Here is a 26,700-nt window from a genome sequence, read left to right on the forward strand (position 1 = left end):
AAGGATTCTCATAAAACTGTATCGATATGTCGACTTTGATACAGGATCGATTGACATTCGTTTATGTGGATCACGTAGACTACCTCGATTAATCAATTTAGACGCTTTTTCCTATCGGCCAAAAGTAGACGCTCGAAAAGTGCAATAGTGTTTTTCCTTCGACGATTATTCCAATCGCGTATCTCGTTAATATGCAATGCCACGACGTTAATATAAACGATCATCGTGAGTCTATTTAAAATTTACGCGTATCTCGATTATCTTGATATCATATTTCTTGAAAACTTATCACTCAGAATATTTCGACTCCTCGAAAATTTTTTAGCGATATAGTTTCGTCAAGAGTTAAAATCGTTTCGATGCAGCAAATTTCATCTCGCGTATTTTTAAATGCATACATCGATGATCGAACGAGATATTTCTTCGATAATTACTCACATCCTTGTTGAATATTTTTATCTTTCTCCCTTTATTTTTTTCAATATTCTCTTTCATTGAATTACTACGTATGCTTTTCTCTTTGCTCGGATTTCTTGTCGAACGGATAGGTAAGGCAATCAGAAATCTCTCATAGGATGTCCTGCGAGTCAATAAAAGCGAGAAAAGCGTGGAATGTACCTTGTTCTCTACGTTGTGTTATTTTCATGAACGATTGAGAGACGGAAGAGGGACGCGCGTAATCGTCCCGTTGAACTTTCTTTTTCTCATTCTCTCATTCTCTCCCTCTCTCTCTCTATATATATATATATCTATCCATCTATATCTCTCTCTATATGTACACTCTAGCTTGCAATTAAATTCGCCGAACTATAAATGAAAACCATAAAAACTAGATTGCCATCGATCGGTCCGTAACAAGTGAAAACAAAGGATGCATGCCGTTTACTTCTGTGCCATCGCGTTTGAGAAAATAAAACGATTGGGGGGCTGGGGTTGAAAAACGATTATCTCACTATTACTCGATTGTATATAAAACGAGAAACATTAATAACCGCGTCTGATACTCTTTCATTACCTTTTTTTTTTCTTTTGAATCGACCATGAACGTATTTTAAACTTTTTTCGATATTTTTTTCTTACGTTGCTTAAATACGCACAAAGAATTACTTTCTCGTTATCAAATATCAATTTAATTAAATTTCAAGAATACGCGAATAGCTCGTCTGTCAACTCGAAACACGTTGAGATTCGATTTTCTCTTACTTTCATCATCGATCATAATTTTAGCAACGCGTTCCACGTCGTTTGACGTTCGTCGATTTCGTGGTTTTGCCTTTACGTTAAGACGTTACGTGTTTCACGTAAAACGTTTCTATCGAAACAGTTATGAACTCGTGGCGTGCGCAACAGGTTCTTCGGAAGAGGAAAGAACAATACAAGTTTTATTTATTAAAATAAGAAGGTTCTCTCGTAGGGACAAAGAGTGCAACGTAAAGAAGAAAAGATAAGTCTCTCGAAGAAACGTTGATCGAGTCGACGGATTCGTACATCTTGCGAAGAAGTAAACGTTCGCGTCGATTCGACTTTATCCAGTTCGGTCGATTTCGATCGTCGCACGAACTGTCTCTCGAAACTTCGAAACAAATCGACTACGTCTATGTTCACTTGGAGATTTTTCTTGATTTTCTTGTCACTACCGTTTTTTCGTTTCACGAGCAATGTCGTTAAAGCCAAATTTGATCTTCTTACTTTCTCAGGGAAAAGAGAACGTGAAGCTACCGGCACGTTTGATTGGACTCTATTAAATATATTACGTGTCCGACATAATTTTCACAGAAAACAGAAACGACGGAGTTCATTCGAGGAATAAGAATTGCCAGCAGATTTTTATCCTCTACGCGAGGTAAGTGACTCGATCGGAAGATAAACCGAAATAATTTTTATCGCGACGTCAGCAGGCGCTAAATGTTTTTCATGAGATTTCCGAGTTTAAACGCGCGTTGTCTTTATTAATGTAAGAACGTTAATAAATAAATCTCTGTTAAGAGGCAGTGGAGTTGATGCCAGTAATATTGCTCTATTCTTTCTCGTTTAACGCGCCGTCGGTCTTAATTTTACGAGATATCTTCGTAGATCGTAGTGAGGAAAACGAAGACGTGGGATGGAAATTCTTTAATTTTCAAGACCAATGAAGGATCTAGCATTCGTATCGTAAAATAGAATTTTGTTAAATCTCTTCTTTAAGCTCCTATAACTTTCTGTCGTCGATCTACAGACGTATTACTTTCCCAAACGAACGAGAAAATGAAGTACTGGAATTTAATAGTCCGAGTTGACTCGCACGCATAATTTCTAAATAAATGACGATAAATGTTATACTTTGCTGTCTAGGATGCGTTTCGCCCTTTGCAACGAACTATAGCGACTAAAATTTAGATCCACTTTTTCACGGGTGACGTCAAAGTATCATTTTGACGTCGTTCTTATGGCGCTCAAGTCGTTAGAACGATTTTTGTCGAGGGATCAACGTGTCCTTTCCTCTTTCCTCTCTCCTTCTCTCTAGCGATACGTAACGATACTTTTACGTTTTCATATGTAAGCGTGTGTATACGTACGGTAGGGAAATTTTCAACACAGCATGTAAAGTAGCTCGACCGAGAGAATCACGCGCAGGAGATATTTAACATTGCCCGGAGCCGTGCCTGCCTTCCCAAAGCGAGGGTATATCGCGTGCCAAATTTATAAAGACACGATATATACGTATGCTTAGATATATGCATATACGTACATACATATATGTGTACATATACGTACATATATATACATATACACGCGATGCTGCATACTCGTGTTCCTTACATCTCTTATACGCTAATGTATATAAGGGTTGTCCGCAAATAAATACACACACGCATATATATATGTACTCACGTATGTACACTTCTATATAAACTCGTGCTGTTGTAGACACGCATATGTATATAGAGATACGTGCCCGAAAAGTAACAAAAACTAGAAGAAGACTTGACGAGTTTGGACGGAAGTAGGCGGTGAAAATTCCCGAGACGTTCGTCGGAGCGTATTATCGCCCTAAATCCCGTTTACAAGGGTCCTTATCCAGAATCAAATCCGCTTAGGCTTTTCCAGGACGCGTCTGTCAAAAAGAAAGAGAGAGAGAGAGAGAAAGAGACAACGTTTCCTGATAGGAGAATCTCAATTTTGCTTCGACGCGCGCATATTTTTTAGCTTCGCGTACGTCTCCAAACTTTGCTTTGATTTCCGAATACGGACGCGAGGAATTTTCTCCACTTGCGAACAGAAGGAGGCGATCGTAATGGATGTCAAGTCTTCAAAGGCTGCGGCGCGTTAAAGTACTCGAGTATCGCATGCTTTCAATCTATTAACGGTGACCCGTATAATGTATTAGCCAAAAGCTTTTAATAGCGTCAAAATGTAGAGTAATAACGAACTGTACCGCCGACGAGTGATCCACGCGCGAACACGTGGAACTTGACGTTCTTTGTGACGTTGGAAAGAAAAACCTTTAACGCGAGTACTTCTATTCGACTCGAACGTTGCGAATCTGGATCGTAAAACGAAAGTTTGTAGGATTTATGTCTCGACCGAGAGGACACGTATTCCATGTATTTTACCATGTGTAAATGAATGCACGAAGCACGAAAGAACGTTCGTAATGCGCTTTATTTTGGAAAAAAGAAAAATATAATAACAACGGGTAGAAGCGCGGCTGGACGCGTCGATCGATTTAGACGAACTTACGAAAAGATATACGGAAATATCGAAATCGAAATTTTTTTTCCTCGAATATTTGACGAATATCGACACGATTCAACAAAAAAGTCAAAGTCGTCGATATCAATGGTAGACGGACGAACGCAAAGGTCTTTCAAATCACTTTATCGAACAATTTATAAACTCTCCTTAGCGGTTTGTCGCTTTCACGGAGCTTTGTGGGAAACGAAAATGTCTTTGCCGTCGTAGCGTTTCGCTCCTACCATGACCCTGCTTATGCGGAATGGACTCAAAGACTGGAATCCGATGTTGATCACGGAGCCAAGGAAAACTTTGAGGAATAAGGAAGGACATCGACTGGATTTGACTCGTCTTTACGATGTCTTTTGAAGTGCATCTGAAAGCACTCGGTGCCGTCTTTCAATACCATACCAAGTACCGTACAATGCCAAACGTGCAAGGACATTACGTCTTCTTTTCTGTTCTGGCTCTTATCTCGTAAACTTGATTAATCTCTTTGGTACTTTCTCCTTGGTTCACCTTCGCACTTTTCCCTGAAAAACACCATTCTTTCGAAAAACTTCGATAAAGATAAACCGCTTTCTTTCGCGATAAGAACTAAACTTTCGTTTACACGAATCAAAGTCGAGAGAAAAGTTATATAAATGTCCACAACGATAATTAAAATGAAACATCGATGAGAGTTTATCGTTATTACAAAGAAAAAGAAAAAAAAAAAAAAGAAAAAAAAAGAAAGAGTCGAGAATCTTTTCGATTCCGGTAGGGAAACATAAAACAGCTTGGAAAGTCTTTAAAATTCCTTTTCACCGGGAGTACCTACTTCTACCGGCTTAAGTATTTGCGATCGTAATCGTTTTTGAGATTAAAACGCAACGTGCACGAAATACCTTTCGACTTGGTTGCTCGAATTTCACCAACTCGAATTCCATTGTACGCTTTAATCGCGGCCGTACCCGTTACGTTCTTTTCTAAATCTCGCTTGAATACAGTTCATCGTGCATCCGAACAGCTGCTGAATCATATTCGCGTTACTTATTTTAGTTATCCGTAGACGTTTTTTATATTCCTTAAAAATCTTCCTGTCTTGCGGAGAGGAGGGAATTTAATCGACGATGAAATCGAGACGAAGACTAGATTTGCAACGTTCTTAATTATAGGAAGCGGATGCACGAGAGAAGCAGAACGCAAGTTCTTTCGCGAGGCAGCAACGTACAATACGTTGTTTCTTACGAATAAGTGTAAAAAGAGGAAAAGGAAAAGAAAAAACCAGAACGAAAAGGAAGACGAGCGGGTGCTTTTCCCGCTTGAAAGGTTAAAAACTGTTTACGTACGTATAGACGATCGAAGCGAGCGAAGGGAAGAAAAGAAGCTTTAAAAAGGGACGCGCGGTATAAAAGGTTTCCTCTTACAACGAGAAAATGTTTTTCGCTCGTTATAGAATCGGCAATTCGTCGATAGAAGGAGCTGTTTCGAAAGGATTACGCATAATTTATCAAAAGGAGTCGCGATATTTCAAAGAACGAATTCGTTTCGTTTGATTCTTCTGCTATATCTTGAATGAATTTTTCAGGCGACGGGACCGTAAGTTTCGAGGAATTCGTTGAGATCGTCAGCAACATCGGCGACGAGAATTCCGGAACTTTGGCGGATCAGGATCAAGAGGAGCAAGAGTTGCGGGATGCTTTTCGCGTAAGTCCTCTTTCATTTTTATTCTATGTAATTCCTATCTCGCCTAGGAGTTTCGAATTCTCTCGAAATTTTCACATCCACGGAGCGCGTCGTCCCCCTATGCGATTATGACGGAGTAAAGCGTTCATAAAATGTTGATTCTTTTACACGTAAACGAATGGAAGGTGTTGGCTTGAAAGGCGAGAAAAAAAAAAGAAAACCGATACTCGCTCTTTTCCCGTTTCTTCTTCGTTCTTTCCTTTTCTTCGCGCGTCCGATTCACGTAAGACTCAACGCTTACGTTCGAAAGGAAACGCGGAAATTCAACGAAGTGCACGACGATACGGCTCATTGAATGTTTTGCAACCACATCATTCATCGGCTTTCTATCGCACGCCTTGCACGGAAGCCACCGATTTCCCATCTCGAATATAGACGCGTACGTGCCAATGGCTTATTGCTCGATCTATCGATCGACGCTCTTTAACGCTTATTTCGTGGTACGTGTGCTTTCATCTCGGATAAAAAAGGATTATTTATTTTTATTAAATTCCCTTTTATTCCGCGCGTTTGTCGCCCGACCGTGTAGAAAAGATTGAAAAGATAATTACGGACTCGGTTTATTATCTTTTTGTCGCTCGTTAGTAACGGTAAGCGAACGTCGTATACTTCCCATAACGTTAACGTAAACTCAATGAGAATTTATCTGATTTTTCTCGGCTGTAACGGACGTTGGTACGAAAGTAACGACAGCGAAGGACGCACGTTGGGTACTGTGCGACGAGAACCATCCTTTTTCGATCCGCGTAAAATTGCATTCAAGCTGACGCGCGAACCTGCAAATAGCCGCGTCACCGAAGTGCTAATTAAAAGAACAGATTCGCGCGCGAGAGATTTTATTGGACACTTTTCGACGGTAGAATATTCTCGCGTGTGCTTGAAACTTTCTAATCCGGATAAGCATTTGTTTCGACAAAAAATATTAATGACACGTCGACGATCTTCGATATTTTTCGTTCTAATTTATTAGCAGGCCCCGTTATCATAGTATTGGTATTTGGTTCAGGCGCTTTGAAACAGGCGAGAAAGGTGCATGCGGATGTTCGTTAGTTTAAGTGAAAAAGGTCGTAACGCGAATTGCAGCGAACGTAAAACGTCGAATGCGATTCGACGAGGAATTCGTTTCCTTCGTTGATCCGGCTGCGCCGATACGTTTCGATCGGATTCTCAAACGTAAACTATGCCACAAAAATGACTTGGAAAGTTTTAAACGCGTTGGTGGGTAATTCTGTTTAAAGAGATAAAGAAAGTTAACACCGAGATAAAGGAATTTTAAGGAGAAAGAACGGACGAGCGGTATGTTGCGTTAAAAGGAAGCTACGAACGAGAGAGAGAGAGAGAGAGAGGAGAATTCGAAAAAAGTTTTAAAGGGTATTACGTCTTGTCTCTATTCGAAAGATTACAACTATTCCAAAAACGTTTCGCAGCTGCTTTATCGAAATGCAGAAAGTGAGAAGAGGGGCTACGAAGGGGATAGAAGTTGAGAGCGTAAAAAAGTTCGACTCGGAGTTATCTTATCGTAAAAGGAACGACGATCGCGAAGTCTAGTTTCGTGGAAGTCTATGATCAACGCGTTGAAAGTTCCTCGACGAGGGCGCGAATCGCGACGAGTTCGACAGTGAGATGAGAACAAAACGTTGTTGCGCGTCGAAAGAAGAGGATCGAGTTTTGCCATTGGTCTTCTTCTATATACTCGGCGGCGCGATGAGATGCGATCGAGCTTGGATCAAAACTCCATCCTGGCTTTTCCGTTTAAAGTCGCTGCCACTCGCTCCGATAGGATCGACTCTTTCCTGATACTCTCCTTCTACTTTCGAGATTAAGAGAAGATTACGCATTGGGATGTAAATTTAATTAAAATCGATTTAATTTAAACTGAAACGAGAACGTGCTGTGCAACGCTTTATAACGTTATTTCGTCGGATGCGAAATTTTCTTCCGGGAAACTTCTTTTCGATTTATCGTCGACGAATTTCTTTCCTCTTTTCGTCATCTTCTTCCCGGCTCTTTTTTTTTCTTCGTCTTGTTTCATTTTGATACAAATTCGAGCGTGGACGTATGCAAGATTCGTATGCATATGCGATAGGACCAAACTTAAATCGCGCTACCAAAGTTACCCGAGTTACCCAAGCGCGCTACTTAATGCTCCTTCGTCGTAACAGCTCAGTTTCAACGCGTTCTACTTTAAATACCTTCGCGTTTAATACGGAAAAGTCTTTTAACGAATTACGACCGTTTTATCGTCCGCCAGAAATAAGAATCGACATGAATATTATCTCAAAATATTCCTCCCCTTTGTACGAAGCTCGCGAATTAATTTATTCCATAAAATTTTTGTCACGGCCTTTTCCTCCGAAGCAAAAATGAGCTCCCTAAGAAGGATTTTAATAAGATCGTCGATTACGCAAGATTTACTTTGTAGTTATATATTCGGCAAAGACGCGAATTAATTAGAACGTCTTTAGCCGCTTTAAAGTAGCCGCATCCATCCTGAAAAATTCAAAGTCCTCACAAAGTACGACGTTATGCGAATACAATAAGATGGGTTATAAAGGTTCCTTCGCGAGTAGCTCTTCTCCGCTCGATGAAAAATGTTCGAAAATTTTTCAAGCGTTCTACCGAAACGAGATAACGCTCCGTCGGGAAAAAAGACCTATTCGGAGGCGCGAACTCGAGTAGAATTATGACGTAATTCTCTTTCCGACCGAATTTAGGAACCTCCTTTTTCGTCTCACGCGCGCGAGCGGTCTCCAAATTGGAGGAAGCGTAGAGTGCAAATAGTATCGGTAATACTCCCACTACGTTATGTATACAATTCGCGATATGGGAAAGGGTTAAACCTCGTAGACGGCGAAACTCGCTAACTCCGATTATAGCGCCCTTAACGTCCTCGCGAATCTGTTAATTACCTACGTATATATAGACAAATGGTGCCACTATGGAGTTTCCGTTATTTACAGACGTCCGGTATTTGCACGGAGCGTAAAGCTCCTGCGCCCCTTCTAAATCCTCCTAGCATCGTCGAGTACGAACGAGATACTTGCAACGTTCATTAACGTTGATGAGTAACGGGCGAAATGTCAAAGGAAAAATGATTTTCGATCGTTATGAAAAATATCTTTGAAAGATTTCTCGGGCGTGGTCGTCTGTTTATTTTGCGAGGATAGAATAAAAGGGAGCGATGTGATTGGAAAAATTTCGTGTCATATACGATCGACGATATTTGCTTTCGTTTGAAATCGAAACGAATAAAATCCGATTCTCTCGTTTTCTCGAATCCAATAATCCGTTTCGACGCACGATCGTTTCTCGCGTTCGTCTTGATTTTTACGTTCCACGGAGAGAATACGTCCTCCATGCGCCGTCATCTTCGTGTTGGCTCGTTGCTTCGGTGGACTCGACTGTGCTCGGATAAGCCGTTTTCCTTTTTTTCTTTCTTGTTCACGCGTACGTATTTTTTAAATCTTGTCTCATCGAATGAAAATTTTTGCTAAAAGAGGAAGCGTATCCTAAAGAGGGAGCGTACGTCATAACGCAACGATACGAAGTTTAGAGAGAACGTGCGAACGACGTAACGATTTCTTTTTCATCCTATTCGTTAATAATTCCAGAAAATTCGTCAGAAAATTCTCGATACATTTTACGCTGGTTGACTCGTCTGCGTACGTGTGCGGATACATACGTACTTTCGCGAAAATCTGCACCGAATCGCGATAAAGGAAATAGCGGAAAAGTGGTCGGTACCACCTGCAGGTGCAGCCCTGCGGCATAGAAAATGTGTCAAACCATTATGCGACAATACGTTCTAATGACTGAATGCCGGTAACTTTAGTAGAGAACCCATTCTGTACTCGTGCTGCTCTCTTTTCGGCTTTTTACGGCAATCTGCTCTGCGTATAAGCTCCTTCGTTCCTCTCTCTCTCTCTCTCTCTCTCTCTCTCTCTCTCTCTCTCTCTCTCTCTCTCTTTCCGAATTTCATTCGTTCACGAGTACGTTTTTTGCTGCCTACTGTAATTCAGTAATTAATGAATTAAAATTGCGGCGATTCGTAAAACAGAACGCAATTATTTCTCTTGATATCAAACGATACGGAAAATTAAATTTTGTTAAAGAAGAGAAAAGTTTTGGAATTCGTGCTAGAGAAGAATCGTATATATATTTTTACATATCTACGTATATAAAGATATAGTGGTACACGCAATTCGCTCAAAGGCATCAGCTCTATTATCTCTTTTTCTTTTCCCTATTTATCACTCCCTATTTTTCCTCTTTTCTACGCGGTAATTACCTACACTTGCGCTATCGTGCCAAGTACTTTTATTGCTCTATTTTTTACGCCTTTTCTCCCTTGTGATTTCTTCTGGCGAACTTTTAAAACCGAACCGCTTGTAGTTTATTTAAAGACGATTAGTTTATTCTCGTAGATTTCTCCATTAGTGCGAACGATGATTACTTGATGGAGTCTCCGTATATCACGTAATTATGTTTTCCGTAGAAGGAGAAATTCGCTTTAAATACGTGGCATGCATAAAACAGGACCGCTGTAATTTCAAATTGAAATTATCACTTCGGATAAAACGACGATCTCTAAAAGCCGCCGGCAATCGTAACTTTTGCATCGACTCGGCTCGACTCGACTCGAATTATACTTTCATGCGATGCAAAGAAGCTCAAAATCCGAAAAATAAAAGTCAATTATACTCTCGCGATTTTCTGAAAACGAGATATAAGTTGTCTCGCAGATGAAGTCGGTTCGTACGAAAGAAAATTTCTTATCAATTTTTTGTTTGCGAAAATTTCATCGAGATTTCCAGCGTTGTCTTGGGCGATGATTCGAATTTAAACGTTAAAGGGTTTAAACGCGCGGGCGGTGGCATTGGGGTCAGGTTAGCCGTATTGTACTTACCAAGTCGATATTTTAATCTCCGCGACCTGGTCGTCGTACCAGTAGTGGCTCGTACCTAGGACGAGAGAAAAAGGGATGGTTACTGAGGGAAATAAAGAGAGGTAAGAGTGTGACGAAGATAAAATAGGTAAAAAACGAACGGAGAGACGGTAGGATGGCATGGGAGGTGAATTAGAGGAAAACGAGAGAAAAATTCGCGTTAAAGTCGGTAGATAGTGAAATTTATTGCTTTTTCGACATGAAACGAGTGTTGAAAAACTCTTGTAATCGGTCTGAAGTTAGTTGATCGGAAAAATATATAGAGTTCGTGATCCTTGTTAAAATACATGATATATATCGGATGTATTCTACGGACGAAGTAGATATCGTTTTTATTTTGTTACGAAATTCTTCGTCGAAAGTCGATGGTCAGTCGTTTCGATTTAAAAAAACGATAAGAGAAGAGCAGGAATGCAAGAGGAGAATAAATCCGAGTTGACTAGCGACGAATTAGACGTGTCCGAAGGTTAAACAAGAAAATATGAGATACGTTGTCTCGTTGGGTAGCTTTCCTGTGTAAAGACGGATAGGTACAACGTGATCGGAATGTAAATTAGCCTTGGTATATGTTATAAAAAGAACTCCGAGAGAGAGAGAGAGAGAGTAGACACGAACTGCAAATAAGGATAGGATAGAAGAAAAGAGACAACAATGTGCAAACAAATATATCCTTTCGGAGCAAACGAGCAAAAAGGAAAAGGGAAGGAGGTAAGGATTGGGAAGCGAAGCCGGTTAGGGCAAAGGGCATAAACCGCTGACTCGAAATAAATACGTATTCCCCTGCTGCTACGATTCTGTATTTTCCATTTTACTTCTATCCGTTCGTTTATCTTTCCTAGCTGATACTCTTCGACATTTTCATGCACTATTCTCTCGTATATTCAAATCTATGGAATTTCTTTATGTCGCGGAAAGTACTTCGACGAAGTGCATATCCTGCGTATCGTTACCGTTCGTTTTCTTATCTAGTTTTTGATCGCAAGCTACTCTTCTCAATTGGATACTCTAATAATATCTTGTAGTAAGAATTATTTATGTACCGTTTTCGTAATGTAAGAGTAATGCAATTTCAATGCTTTAAATTGCAATTGTTACAAGATGTAATTAATTAGATCAATTGCGAACCCTCGAGACTCGAAAAGCCGGAAGCGCGACAAGTGTTTCCGTTCGCCATGAAAAATACCAAAAAAGTTATCTTCGTTTCTCTGTATTTTCTATTTTTACGTCTAACGAGAACTTTTCTCTTGGTTCTTGTTTCAATCTATCGACCAGACCTCAGGCGGCTATACAAGAGAACGAGATACCTACGTTTCTATAAAGTTTCCTTTATACCTTTACTTTGTAGGTTTGACGCGTTATATAACATATATATGTGTTATATATATATACACACACACAGATACTCATGTACCATGTATGTGTGTATTATGTAACGCCAGACAGTTTACCACATAATATTTGTCACGTTTGAACAGTCTCGATCTCTCCAAAGTTATAACAAGCGAAATTTAGTGGAGAAGTCAAACGTCGACGTTATTTATACAGTGGACAGGGAGTACACTCTTGCTCGTACGAAAGTACTAGAGAGGGACCCTCGACTATTTCGAGGTGTTTAATTGATCGTGTCCACGCGGTAACAGGAAACGAGGACTTGGCGCGTTGTTTTCGAGTGATACGACTATATCAATTCATGATCGACTTAATCCACGAGAAAAACTTTTATCGGTTCATCTCGACGACATAGAATGTAATCGATGATTCTTGAATTTTCAAATAATTTATCAGAATTATATTTCTCATTTCCTCCGACGGGAGAAAACTTTCGCTTTCGATCGTCAATCATGGAATTCGAACGGAAATCTAAACGAGGATACGTAATTAGACGAAGGGAAAAAAGCCTACTGCCATATCTATAATACGTTCCAAAAATTCTATTTTGCGAAATATCGACTTTTCTCTCTCTCTCTCTCTCTCTTTGTTTTATCATTCCGATGTTTCTCCCGAGTATTTTCATCGAGTATTTTATTTATATGCGATCTATCGCTACCTTCGCCGCTTATATCCTTTTTTGTTTATTGTTCAGAAAATGATTCTTAAAACACGGCGACGTTTCGCTACGTATATTGACGGAATTTTGGTCGATGGTAGGTAGCGGTGAAAACTTCCTCGTCGCGAATAAATTGATGCTGCGGTAAAATGAATTTTTAGTCGAATCGATATGTCAGCAATCAAATTTTGTTGAATTTTATTTCAGCTTTGAATAGAGTATATTCTACCCGCAATAATTAAACCTATTGAATTTGCGGTGTAAACGTTATAATGTAAATACTGAATATATTGTGTAAACGTCTATTGAAGTTTGGCATTGAACGAAGCTGTTATAGTATTTGGTATAATACGTATTTAACTTTTTCAAAGGAGCATATTATATGATATATCTTATAAAAACATTTTTAAATAAACTGAATAAAAATGTTTCTGAAGAGCATACTTCGTATTTTTTATTACATAAAGAGTACGAATTCTTTTCGTTCTTTCAGCAACTTTAGAAAATGTCGATCTTTATACGCACGAACGTTGTATGATCTTCGAGTTTACATCTTAGAGTATACATACGTATAAGTGCATGATATATGCAGTCGGCTCGACAAAAGTAGTACCGAAAAATACGCACGAACGTAAAAAGATGTCTTTTGTTTCAACGTAGTCTTTATATGCGCCCTGTATAAAAGCTTTCTACGTTACTTTTGTTCAAGGTTCTCAAAATGCATACTTTCGTGAGTTACTTGCGCGCGAGTGCGTAATACGTACGAAAATAGAAAACGTATTTCCTTTTGTTCACATGTTCCATCATTAAAGCCGATGAAACGTAACATTCGAGTTTTATGAATCCTCTGTAAAATTAAAACGCGCGTTTTAGCTTTCACGTGTTTAATTTTCGTCTTACAGTAGGTACGCGTCCTCCCGAATTATTTATAATTTATACATTACGATTTATATAATTTATTAGTATGACTTTTGAACTCGTTCTTTAAGGGGATAAAATACCACGTTTAGATCGTTTGTCAAAGTTCTAATTTATTTCTATTCGAGAGCACGGTCAAACGTTTTCTGTGCACGGAATATTTGTACGAACGTAACGAATTGTTTCGTTTTTATTTTAAAAGTAAAAGATAAAATATAAACAGAGACGCGTTTATGAAATTTGCTAATCAAAGGAATTTCTTATTTCAGGTATTCGATAAGCGTAATCGTGGTTACATCACCGCCTCCGATCTAAGAGTTGTTCTACAATGTTTAGGGGAAAATTTGTCGGAGGAAGAAAGTAAGTAATCTAATATCCGTCTGTATCATTGCTTCGTTGCATAAAAAATCTGAGAAGAGTGAGAGAGCGAGAGAGAGAGAGAGAGAGAGAGTGGAAGTAAGAAATATCGCGTTAATTTCTCAAAGTAATTAGAGCCTATAAAGCACTGGTGCATATATTCATCTTTTAGAGGAGTATCTACGTTTCACTGCAAAGGCAACTAGGTACCTAGCATGAAATGGATCAATCGAGGTTCATTCGTAGATATTCAATGTTTGAGTATTTGCATATGTGCCAAAATGGACTCCGATAAATCAAGGATAACGATGTCGAATAACGCGAACAAACATCCCGCTCGTGTTAATACTTTATGGAATAAAGGTTCTAGGTTGTCACGAATTAATAATATGCTGAGTATTGTTTGTTTTGAATTTTTAACGATAAAGAAGATTTGCAACGAGATTCGAAGACGTACGATATTTGATACTTGAATTCTGAATTATCAAATTTTCTCTTGCTATTTTCTTTGGTTACGTCTTTAACTTTTCGTTGGAAAAAAATTCCTGATATTTTAAGAAGAGGCAGGTGGTAAATGTACCACTTCGAAACAGAAGAAAGGGTAGAGAGAGAGAGAGAGAGAGAGAGAGAGAGAGAAAATTCCGTCAATGTTGCTCTTTGAAAGCATCCTCCTTTGCTACGTACCGGAAAAGCTTCGCTAGCAAATTTAACAATGACGAAGAAGGGAAGATCGTTCTCGCAAAATCGACATTCTTCGTTTTCTGAAGAATCGCGAATAGAAGCACGAGTAAAAAAAGTTTAAAAGGACGTACTGCGACGAAGGAGATTTTCGAATAGAAGCCGTTCTCTTCCTCTTTCCCCGTTCCTCCCTCTCTCTCTCTCTCTCTTTCTCTCTTTCTCCCGGTTTATTATAATATAAAAAAATCAAGAGTTGTAAATGCAAAAAAGAATATCTTATAAATAGGCTTTACAATCTCGTAAATCTTGGAAAATTTGAATTTATCTCGTTACGACTAAAAATAGCTACGTACGAAAATCATGTAGGATTTATATTCGTTTTTTTTTATTCGACTATAAATCTGTCAAAATCGATAAGTTAAGATCGATGGAAGGCCGATAGCTACGGTCGATTTACCGATCGTCCAAAAAAAGCCAACGATAGTATTTTTCTCATGTATATTTCAAAGAAAAAGAAGAAAAAAGTAAAATCTCGAAAGAATATCGAGATGATAAACGCGCATGTACTTGCAGTGTCCTTCCCTAAAGTGTAGCTTTCGTCAACCAGAGAAGTATCCCTCGGAGATATCTCGTTCGTATATAATATTCCCAACTTCCCTCCGAGTTCGATATTTCGAGAGTCCCAACGCGTTTTCCCCTTTGGAAAATTCGATCTTAAGGATAATCTAAACGAGAAGATTTTTCGTTATTCAAATACGACAAGCAACTCGTATATTTCTATCTCTTAAATATTCAATGCTACTATTACTTCGAATTATACCGAGAATTAATGATATCGCTTCTATTATCTACCAACTAACGAATCGAAAAGTTCTCAACTGATTTTCGAAACTTTCAGATAAAGATTCTAATTTGAATCTTATTCTCATAAAGATTCTTCGTTCTCGATCGAATTTGCGGCACGTCAAGTCGATTCTGAAACAATTCGATTAAATTCAGTGATGCTATCGTCGAAGAGGCACGAGAAAATACGCTAACAAAGTCCTTGGCAAACTCGATTAATCGTTTTAAGATTATCCCGGAAAAGTTCTCCGCGTCGAAGAAGAATTTTCTCTATCTCTGCCTCTGTCTCTCTTGGACGCATTTAAAGTACGATAAAAAGAGAAAACATACGATACTCGAGAGCTCAAGTACTTATAGCTATGCTATGACTGACGTCAGGTGGCGTCGTCATTAAAAAAGTATCAATGATAGGATTCATTGAAATTATTGGCGTTTCACGTAAACCTATTAATTAAGAGGATGATATTCCTTAATTAGGTGTCACCTTGGTTATAATGCTGTTCATTGAAATGCAAAGCTATACCTACATATTTTTTATCGATACACGACTGCAAATTACTCGTTTGACTCCGGCAACCGTGATGCTGACGATGTGACGTAGTTCCTCGTCGAATGCCTGTCAAAAGTTGAACAAGGTCGCCAAGAACGACAAAGTTTTGCGACCTCCAAACACGCAACCGGTTATATTCGTCGAACTAGCGAGTACGAAACGATTGGAAACTGATGCAACTTCGAGGATGATGCAACGACGTATATTTTTCATGAAAATTAAAGATATCAGATTATATTGTTTTTAAACGTCATCGAGGAGAAAATAAAATATGAGATTGTAATGAGCCTCATAGTTGACGATAAAGGATGAAAAGGTTTTGCGATTAATGGCTTCCATTTAACAACTTTATATGTGTAACATTACGCGAATCAGTTTATCGCGGATGAATTAGCGTAAGCTGAATATGACGGGCCGACAATTTTAATTAGTGAAATATGATTTTTGCTCTACCCACCGAATGGCATTGCGTTTGGTGCTATATTATACCTTCCATCCGGCATTGTCACATCACTTTCCAATTACGACAATTAATCGGCGCGATATCGTGCCACCGACAAAACGCATGTTCGTTGTTAGGAACCTTTCAGGAACGAACGTCTCACTCTCTCTCTCTCTATCTCTTTTAAGCGAGATAATTTTATTATTACAAATTATAAATAAGAAAATAATATGAGATATCGAGAGGAAAGAGAAAATGAAAAGTTGGCCAATGAAACGTCGTTTGGTTTCAGTCGAAGATATGATCAAGGAGGTGGACGTTGACGGAGACGGCCGTATAGATTTCTATGGTAATTTCTTATTCTCTTCTTCGTTTACTTACTTTTCCAATATTACAACGGTACGTTTATTTTGCATGCATTCGTACAAAGAAATAAAAGAAAAAGAAAAGGAGAAAAAGAAAAGAGGGCTGTTTAATAAAGGGCTCGATTTCTTTTTCTTCGAATGGGACCTTATCGTGAATACTCTTCACGATCCAATATATTTTACAAAAAGAGGTAGCACGATATTTTCATGAATACAAACGGTATAAGGCGAAGGGTGCTAAAAAGAAACAAAACTTTTTATCGTCAACGGAGTTGAACGAAATTGTCAAATCGCTTCGAAATATTTACACTCGAGACTCAATGTTTAGGCTGCGTAAAACGTCTTTCGTTGAAAGGAAAACCGAGTAAAATCTTGATTAACGCTTTGTACCTTCGTCGTTACTTTCCTTTTCTTTTTCCATTCCTTTTCCTTCCTATTTTCGAATAAAAGAAAAGTGTGTGTGTGGGTATATATATATACATATATATAGGTATTTATAGACTTCGTCGATTACGGATTTCAGGCCAAATCGTGCTTAAGCGTTGATCAAGGTATAATCTTGGGATTAGCATCGAACCGGCAATTAATCCGACCGCTATTTAGACTGAAAGTAGAAACAATTCGATTACGCGATAACGTGTCCCATTGAACCTGAGATTTAATCATTATTATTTGTATCAATTTGAACTCTCCACAAACTAATTTTGTTTTTTGTCTACGAAAGAAAATTGCACGATGTGAAAGTTACGAAGTAATTACAACTTGCGTTAAACGAACAAAAAGGAGAACTTTGGATATAAAGTAGAAATTAATTTTATGCTCAATAAGATGAAATAAAATGAGAAAAAAAAAAGATATAGACGTACAATGTGTGATTTGAAAGTTACGTTACAGACGATATAAACAAGTTTTATACAAATTTATCTCTTTTAGAGTTCGTTCACGCGCTCGGTGAGCCCGGCATAGACGAGGACGAAGAAGACGAGGAAGAAGAGGAATCGCAGTCTCCGACATAACGAGTCTTTTCGTTCGAAGAAATCGCACCAAGATCGAGGATCGTCGATCGTCGAAAGGAATCGTTTTCATGACGATTCGTCTTTTATCTTTTTTTCTGTCTATTCGTCTTTTTCTCCCTTTCTCTCTTTCTCTCTCTCTCTCTCCTTCCTTCGCACTCTTGTAATTAAAAATACGATGGGCAATTCAACTTTATTCGATTAACGAAAAAGGATATCGATCGTCGATCGATTATTTTTTGTTGCCAAATTTCGCACGGTAGAAAACGATGACCATCGATGATTCCGTACGTCGCTGCAATGTTTCTTTCCAATTCGATGAAAGTAATCGCTCACTGCGCGTTATCGCGATTGTAAGAGAACAGGCACTATCAACGACGAAAGAAAGAAAAAATAGCATCTACATTCGTCTATGCGATTCAATACGTTTTCTCCGTTGGTGCGAACGAGAGGAAATGTCGACGATTAGTTAATAATATAAAAAATAAGAACGTTCTTGGCCAATGGCATCGAATCGTTTTCGTCGTACATGCATATTCGTTTACGCATGTAAGTATTTCGAATAGAAACTCAAAGTGGTTTCTTTAAACTTCTCATCGCACCAAAAAGCATTTTATTCTCGACGGTGATCGTGTCGTAGATGTAATAAGGTCGTAAGCTCTAGGTTAATGTCTTTTCTCCAGCACACACCGCTTTTGGAGTTTCTATTTCGAGATCGATCGACGTGAAACGAGATAGGAAGAAACGCGAATCACCTGTTCCTCGAAATCTCGTCGAGGGATATCGATAAGCGACTTTTCTGCTTGGCCATAGCATCTATTTTCCAATTGTCTTCGAATTAAGATAATTCCAATCTTTTTAAGTAGATAAGCCGATCGATGTAATCCGATTTTAATTCGTTCGGGGAACTAATCGATCGTCGAGAACGAAAAAAAAAATGATCGTTGATCGACGAGAAATATTTGGTAAACCGGTTTACAATGGTCGAACAAAAATTCTTCGATCTTGCACTCTAATTAAAATCGTTATATTAATAAAATATAAATAAATTAAACAAATAAATAAAGTGATTAACTGCTAATTACAATGATCAAGTCAATGATCTTTAATGTCTTATAAGCAACGGCGATTCTCTCTTTTGCGATATCGCCTGTCTCGTCCAACCAAGGGACGAATTTCTAAGATAAAGCACGAATTCAAATTCATTGTCAAATCTGTCTGGACTGCTTTGTAACGCATCGAGCCTCGTACGACGTGTCTCGAACGATGTAACACTATTACACCGATAATAAAAGTCGCATGCTATTTAAAATTACTTAAAGAACTAATAAATTATTAAGGAAAATCTCGTTAAGACTCTTTTGCTTACCTACCTTTCTGATCTCTCTCTCTCTCTCTCTTTCTCGTGCGAAATCACTCTATCGAGATCGAATCTACCATATTTTCTTTAAACATTCGTTTTTATTAGCGATAAATAAACTTACATATCTTTACAGTAACAATGACCTCTCGTAATTCTCGGAAAATATAATAATATCTATTCGTAAGGATTTTATAGATCAAGATTTCCTTCTTTCGCTCTCTCCCACTCCTTCCTTCGTTCATCCACCATTTTCCAACCTTTTTCCCCTCAAGCTCTCACCATCCAACCTTTCGTTCGTCCAATTGTCCAATTGTCTCTTTCGCGGCGTAGAGACGAAACGAATCTTTGAAAAAATCCACGCGGCACGAAAGACGTACGACGGATGGACGACTTATTTCTTTTTTGTTTTTTTTTTGTTTTACGTTGCGTGCGTTTTACATGCGAGCTATAATGCGAGACTTACGAGTTCTAACAACAGCGAACATACAATAGCCGTATGGAACATTGGGTCATACGTAATAGAAGAGTTATGACGATTTTTCGGTTTTACTTTTCGACTATTCGCAGAATTTTTTTCGATCGCAGCGACTTCGTAAAGGACTTTTTCGTAACGTAAGAGATTCTTCATAAACGAAGATACGATTCTCTTCTTCGCAGCAACGATCGTCCTTCCGCTATTTTGACAAATGCAGGACGGAAAAATGCTGTCGGATTTTTCTCGCGTTATCTTACAACAGGTGAGACAAAAAAAAGAGAGAAAAAAAAAACAAAAGAAAAAAAGAGAAAAAAGATCAACGAATAGACGAGAAGAAATCAATGCGATCGCCGCTTTTCTTTTACCTATGCTTCTGTATACGGCCCTAAACAAAAAAAGGAAAAAAATAAGGAAAATGTTACGTTAAACGTGGACGATCGGTTCGATCGAGCGTTGGCTCGTATCGCCGATCAAAAACGATTTAAATCGATGCATCGATACGCGACCACTCGAGCTCCCTAAATTCTAAACCAGCGAGATCGAAACCAACTCCCTCGTTCGTTCGTCGTCAAGAGTGTGAACTTCGAACGATCGCGGTTTTTCCTTTTTTTTTTTCTTTTTCCTTACATCTGTACGTATTTACAACTAAGTACATGTGTAGAAAGTGCACGAGAAACGCGTACGTATTCCTTTCGATCGAAAAGTCGAACGAGGGAAGATCTTTCAAAATCGGAGATCGCCTCTCGTGCGCAGAGCTTCGCGATGAAAAAATCAACCCGGAACTTCGTTACGAATCGTTCGAAATTCTTTCCTGCGACGAAACGTTCATCGCGACGTATGGGCCACGTCGTTCGAGCGACTGTTTTTGCTCGAATCGATCGCGTATCGTCTACCGCTTTATCCGCGTTTTTTATCTTTTCTTTATTTTTTCCTTCCCATTCGCGCCTTTCACGGCGCGAAACGTTCGTTCGCAACTACTAATGTCGGTCTAACGTAGATTACAGATATGAAGGAGCATGAATTAATGATAATGTCCATTAAGAGTTGAGTTAGATAATCCCAGTTACGATTATTATCACTCGAGAAGAATAAGATTTTCGGTTGATTCGTTTAAACAGCGTTCGCGTTTCTTTCATTTTCTTCGTCATTCTCCTCTTCTGCATAAGCGTTTATGCGTGCATGCAATGCCGTGCGTTGCGGACAATCGAAATAAATGGAATCTGGAAAGCGTCGTAAAATTATCTTTCGATAATCATACGTACACGCGAGCGCGTCCAACGTATGTTATTTATCCCTCTCGTGAAACGTTCGAACATCAAGGCCGACAATTTCCTTGACCGCGCGAAAAAAATCGTCTTGGAGTATTCGAAACGATACGAGACTCGTTTCAGCTAAGACGAATAAAACTGCTTTCGTGTATCTCGACGCTTTTCCATTTTCCCGCTTTTATCTACTAATCGACGAAGAATCCTAACGTCAAAATCCACTTCGAAATTCTTTCTAACGACGTTATACGCGCTAACGAGTACGCTAAGCAGTTCGACAGCGTTCGACGAGCGTTCGACGCACAAACGCGACACGGCCCACGTCCTCTCCTCGAGACGACTCTACGTATACCACCAAACACTTTATCGTCGTATCGTCCGTGTTTCTCTCGATCGCGAGTAGATCGAATGATCGACCTTTCCGTCGTCTTCCACCTAAGACCAATCGGTAGCGATACCGACGAGAGCGATCCTTCTTTCGTTTACGTTCTCTTGTGCTTTTCAGCCGCCGTAATCGCCGTAATCGCCGTCGACGCTCGATCCTCTCCGAGTTTCCCTCTCGGCTGGCCAGACTCGCGCACGCCAACACATAATATACGCATACACATACATGTACTAGGAAAAGAAACCGACGTGTTCGGCGGAAGAAAAAGAAGAAAGATTCGATGATCTCGTCGTCGCTCGTTCCGTATCACGTAAAGTTTCAAGCGAACTCCAAAGTCAAAATATGCGCGTCGTCGTTGTTTGCGAAACAAAGCGATGGACAATCGTTGGAATTTAGTCGTTTCCCTTTCCGTTTTCCTTTCGTTCAATGCTCGAACGACTCCGGTTCGTTCGCAACGACGACAGCCGCGGCGTTCGTAGCGGCGAAACGCTGTCGTCTCCTTCGTGCGAGAAGGGCTGACGTAGACGGGGGTACTCGTCGACGTGCACGCGAAGATGAGACTGAAGGACGCCGCTTTGGATCCCATCTCGCGAACGGTCCTCCTCAAAGGACCGGCTCCTCGTCGGTCTCGTCGTTGTCGTCGAGTCGTTGGGAGGACGAATGGTGGACGGTCGACGCCGAGGAAACCGAATTCGTTTTCGTCCTTCGATACCTCTTTTGTTGATTACTACCACCGTTGGCGGCGGCGTTGCTGCTACTGGCGGTGCTGACGCTGCTGACCCCGCTGCTACTGCTCGGACTATTGGTCATATTGCTGCAAGTCGCGTCGAAGTCCGGCAACTGTCCGTGCGAAATTATTAACGGCCGAAGGGCCGTACGTACGGACCAATATATACGCGGATAAGCTCGTTCCTGTTGCTGGATCAATATATCTTTGCCGTGTTTCTGTTTCTGGAAGAGGATCGAATCGAATTAACGAGTGATCGATAAATTCCCATCTGTCGGTTCAAAACGAAAAAAGAAACTCACCTCCGAAAGTTCACTCGTTTTTGATTCGTACGAAGCGAATCGTTTGCCTCGTGAAAATTGTCTCAAAGCCTTCTCGCTGACGTAGACGAAGGGTCTGATGACCCGGAGATCTTGTCGGCGAATGTAGTAATGCGCCTTCATGGTCTTTAGTTGGCCACCGTGAAAGACCGACGAGAGGAAGCCTTCCGTCAGGTCGTCCAAGTGTTGCCCGAGTGCCAATACGTTGTAACCGTGACGTTTCGCGATCGCGTACAATTGCGCTCTGATGGATCTGTTGCAAAAGCTGCAGGCTTCGTTGGAAAGGGACTCCTCGGCTTGACTCTCCGTGCCCGTCGTCGTCGTCGTCGTCGTCGTCGTCGTCGTCGGCGGCGGCGGCGGCGTCACAGTCGGCGTCACAGTCGCCGTCGTGGTCGTCGTCGGCGTCACAGTCGTCGTCGTGGTCGTCGTCGGATCGACCGCCAACTCTTCGTAAAAGTAAGGAACGTCCAAAACCTTGAAATGTCTCGTAGTCTCGAGCCGATCGAACGTCGTGCCACCGGTGTCGATCGTGGCAGCGCCGATCTCGAAATCGATTCCCTTTGACCTCGCGTGCAATCTGTACTGATGTAGCGTGTGCAAGAGAGACAACGAGTCCTTTCCCAGTATCGACAGACACAGGAGCACCCTGTCGTTGTCGCGAATCATGTCGAACTCCTGTATAGCCTCGACCGTTGGTTTCCAAATGTTTCTCGGCGCGGAGTGCCATTGAACGCGCGGCTGAACGTTCCTCGTATCGTCTTTACCTTCGAACTTCAAACCCTCTTCCTCCGGATCGCCGTCCTCCTCTCGCAAGTCCGACGACAGCTCCTCGTCCTCCGAGAGATCGTCGTTCTGACGTACGAGCTGTTTCGAGGAAGATTTACCGGATAAACCAGACATCGAGTTCGTCGTTCTAGACTTTCGACCGTAACTGTTCGTGGAATTCGATTCGGCGCTACTGCTACGTTTCAATTCCGTCGATTCGATCGACTTGTCGCTTTCGTGAAAGGAAAGGTTGATCCCACTGTCCTGAGAACTTACCGAATTCACGGCCGAATAAATCTTTGGTAGGATCTTCCTAGCGTCGCCCATGTCCTCCGGTCCGGTACGCTCGTGGGAATCGTCGTCCACGTCGTCGTCCACGTCGTTCTCGTCGTCGGTTTTGGCACGATTACCGGCGATCATCCGTTCGGTTTCCGTCGGCTTCATCACGAAGATCACCGTCTCGTCGGAGGAACACTCGCTGGACATCTTGCTCTCCTGTTGCGTCAATTCGCCGATCTTACCGGTTATCTCGGAGGTACCGTGTTTTCTGGAATTCGATACCCGAGGAGAAGCGTTCGATAAGGAAGCTCTCCCTCTGTCCGGGGACTCGCATCCGTTCGACGACACGTCCGAGGCCGAGGCGTCCGGCGAGTGCCTGTGAAGCCCGTCGACCGCGTTCACCATACACCTGATCTCGGACTTGACCTCGCTCGCCATTTCCTTCGAAAATTCCATCAAGTACTCGGCGATGTCGCTGGCCGTAAAGGAATCGTGCCTGAACTGTCGGTCCTCGTTGGAGACCTGGCTAACGGCGCTGTGATTGCGCGAGTGATGCTGGGGAGTATTCTCGGAGGTGTTGGCCTCCGAGAGCGCGTCGTCTACCTTGGATATGACCTCGCGAATCTCCGATTTTATCTCCGTCGCCAGCTCCTTCGTTACTTCCTTCAAGTAAGCGCTCAAATCGTCGTCGGATCTTTGACCGACGTTCGAGTATATGGGCGAGGACCTACCGCCGCCGACGAGCCTTTCCGCGTACTCTCCGACCGAGGAATACGAGGAGGGCGGGGAGGCGACGCCGTGATAATTGAAAGACGACATGGAATGGCTCAGATTGCTCATCGCGTCCAACTCGAGGGAATTAAGCTCCGTTTGGCTGCTGCAGCTGCAATGAAGTCGTTTCTGTTTCGACCCGTTAACGTCCGAGCGCGGCGGCGTGAAACCCAAACTCGTCAACGTTTGAGGGCTCAAGGGGAGTACCGGTATGGGCGAGGACGAGGAGGACATACCGGACCGATTGCTGCTCGCGTTGTTACTCGTCCCGGTCGTACTACCCAAGGAGTTGCACCTTGCGCGTCCGCCGTCCCTCGCCTCCATCAAATCTCTCTGTTCCTTCGTCGGTCGATCGACCACCACCGCGTGAGACATGCACGAGGAGAGGGCCGACGGCGTAACCGCCTCGCCCACGGCGAATCGTATCGGCATCGGCGAGCTCGGGCAAGTGGCGGGGGACTTGTGACCACCACCAGTCGACGAATTCCCGCTCTCGGTTCGCATCGATCGCTTGTCGTCGGTGCCGCCGCCGTCGATCTCCGACGTACTAGCCTTGGCCTCGGTCGTCGACGCGCTCGCGTTTCTCCTTATCGTGCTCAGCGCGGGAAGACTTCGATGTCGCGGCGAATTCGGCGATATGGGGATATTGCCGGTTCGAGGAATGTCGCTGTTCAGGCGTCTCATGCCGTTGGCCGTGGTCAAACTGTTAACGAGACTCTCGTGCGTGCTCGTTACCGGTGTCGCGTGCGCGATCCTGTGCGAGGCTAACGTGGGATTGAAAGGTACTTCCTGCTTCACGTTTTGAGAATTTCCCAGAAGCAGATCTTGCGCCTCGCTCGGCAACATGAACCAGCGCAACGGTTCCGTTTGTTCCGAGATGAAGTTAAAGATACGATCGGTTTGCAGGGGATACCTTTGCGCCATCTTACGCGCACGATTGAAAATATTTCGAGCCGTTTGCAGGCAGTCCGCGTAGCTTTGCGGAAAAGCGCCCGATCCGGACGCTCTCCTTTCGGACGCGTTCATTCTGCCGTCGGTGTATCTGATAGTTCCCAACAATTTTCGTTCCTTCAATATGCCGTTGGTGTGGTGCCGCCACTCGCCGGTCTGAGGATTTAAAACGTATTGCGGCAAGAGCTTCCATCCCTCGGTGGCCACCATCTTCAAGGCCTCCAGAATGAACGCGACTTCGGCCTCGGACATGAAGTAGGGGAAGGAGAGCTTGGCGAATCCGGGCCTCAGTGCCTCGGTGTTGACCTCCTCGCTTCCCTCGTTGGCTCGACTAAAAAGTATAGATGCAAAACGCCGTTGGTCGATGTCTCCCAAGTAGCGCCGAAAGAACGAAAGATTCACGCGACGACTTACCTCTGCGTCAATAAATTTTCGTACTCCTTCGCCAGTTCCGCGTCGATTCCCATCAAATTGTGAGCGTAACGGCCGGCGCAAGCGCACCCACTTCTGGCCTGTATGCCGAAAACGTCGTTTAACACGGCGCACACGAAATTGTGATGGAGAAACGTGCCACGCGGGTGCCGGACCATGAACGAGAAGATGGGTAGCCTTTTGACGTTTTGCGATGCGCTCCCGAGTAAAATCAATTCTGGAATTGTGCGTACGTGGGCCAGCACTTGCCTACGGAACGGGATAACAACGATTAACTTCGTTTTGGCGCAAAGATCGGTCGCGGTTGCGCGGTACGAAAAGGCTCACCTGGAAATTTTGTCTTGACGATTGACGATCGCCCGTGGCGTCACGTTCTCCTTCAGTTGAATCGCCAGTCCGCAACGAATGCTCTCCACCACTCCGGCGGTTCCACTTTCGTCGCGAAGCTCGGGATTGGTCAGGTACCGATGACTGTCCCTCATGTCTTCGGCTCTTGTCTCGTCCATTAGAAGAAATTTTTTACTGACGAGCACCCCGGGGGATTGGACGCCCCCTACGAACTTGTGCCCAGCGAAGAAAATTGCATCCTTGTGCGCCGTGGATTCGCTCATTCCCGGTAGATGCGGATTCATGTCGATCTGAGTATACGGCGCTGAAAGGCACGACGACGTTGACTATGATTTTAGAAAGGAGGGAGAGAAAGAGGAGCCTGCGAGAACCTATCGCTCGCGTTCGCGACATTAAATTACTTTTGTCACGCGTCGGGAGAACGTGACGATCGTTACCTGCGGTGGTATAATCCCAGACACTGAGGGCACCGTACTGATGTAGAAGAAGGGTCGTGGCAACGTCATCCGTCAAAACCCCGGTTATACGACTGGCCGCGCTGAAGCATCCGATCATTTGCGCAACGCCTTCCGCACGCATCTTGGCCAGACCTCGTTCGAGTTCGTTCAAATCCAAGAAACCCTCGCGGGTTTCGGACACTCGTATCATCTGTTGGATACGTAAATTCGTCACATACGTGTAGGTAGGCTCGAGAGACTCTTTCTTTCCAAAAGAGAAAAGATACGAGAGAAAGAAGAAAAAGGAAAAGCAAACGACCGAACGGTCGTAAGTTTTATTCTGCCTTACCTTGACACCATATTCACGCCACGGCTGTAGGTTGTCGTGGTTCTCGAACGGGCCCACGAAAACTACGGTGGATTTTGAGAGATCGAGATGTCGCAGAAGCGTGCGAAGGGCACCGGCCGAACCTTGACCCGTGAATAAAACCGCATCCTGGTCGTCGGCACCAACGGCATGCCTAACGATGTCTCTTGCTTCGTGCCTGGAAAACATTCGTCGATAAGAGTTTAACGAAAATT

General features: G+C 42.2%; 2 protein-coding genes across 6 annotated transcripts in view; one reads left to right on the forward strand and one right to left on the reverse strand.

The window, feature by feature from the left end:
• The window catches only part of LOC127071462 (calcium-binding protein 4), a 39,973-nt gene extending 21,026 nt beyond the window's left edge, over nt 1-18,947 (forward strand). The window contains exons 5-8 of the mRNA XM_051010762.1: nt 5,285-5,403; nt 13,622-13,712; nt 16,515-16,571; nt 17,521-18,947. Of these exons, the coding sequence (XP_050866719.1) occupies nt 5,285-5,403; nt 13,622-13,712; nt 16,515-16,571; nt 17,521-17,603 (350 nt within the window). The 3' untranslated portion in view covers nt 17,604-18,947. The remainder of the gene's footprint in view (nt 1-5,284; nt 5,404-13,621; nt 13,713-16,514; nt 16,572-17,520) is intronic.
• Nucleotides 18,948-19,041: 94 nt separating this feature from the next.
• Nucleotides 19,042-26,700, reverse strand: part of LOC127071244 (uncharacterized) — a 45,208-nt gene continuing 37,549 nt past the window's right edge. For 4 of the 5 annotated variants that reach the window (XM_051010287.1, XM_051010283.1, XM_051010284.1 and 1 more), the window contains exons 3-8: nt 26,468-26,663; nt 26,119-26,329; nt 25,661-25,985; nt 25,316-25,582; nt 22,118-25,232; nt 19,042-22,039 (exon numbers count right to left, since the gene is read on the reverse strand). In XM_051010287.1, coding sequence (XP_050866244.1) covers nt 21,692-22,039; nt 22,118-25,232; nt 25,316-25,582; nt 25,661-25,985; nt 26,119-26,329; nt 26,468-26,663 — 4,462 coding nt within the window. In that variant the 3' untranslated portion in view covers nt 19,042-21,691. The remainder of the gene's footprint in view (nt 22,040-22,117; nt 25,233-25,315; nt 25,583-25,660; nt 25,986-26,118; nt 26,330-26,467; nt 26,664-26,700) is intronic. The other variant, XM_051010286.1, reaches the window with a different exon arrangement.

Source organism: Vespula vulgaris, chromosome 21 (assembly GCF_905475345.1).
Source record: "Vespula vulgaris chromosome 21, iyVesVulg1.1, whole genome shotgun sequence".
Taxonomy (NCBI): domain Eukaryota; kingdom Metazoa; phylum Arthropoda; class Insecta; order Hymenoptera; family Vespidae; genus Vespula; species Vespula vulgaris.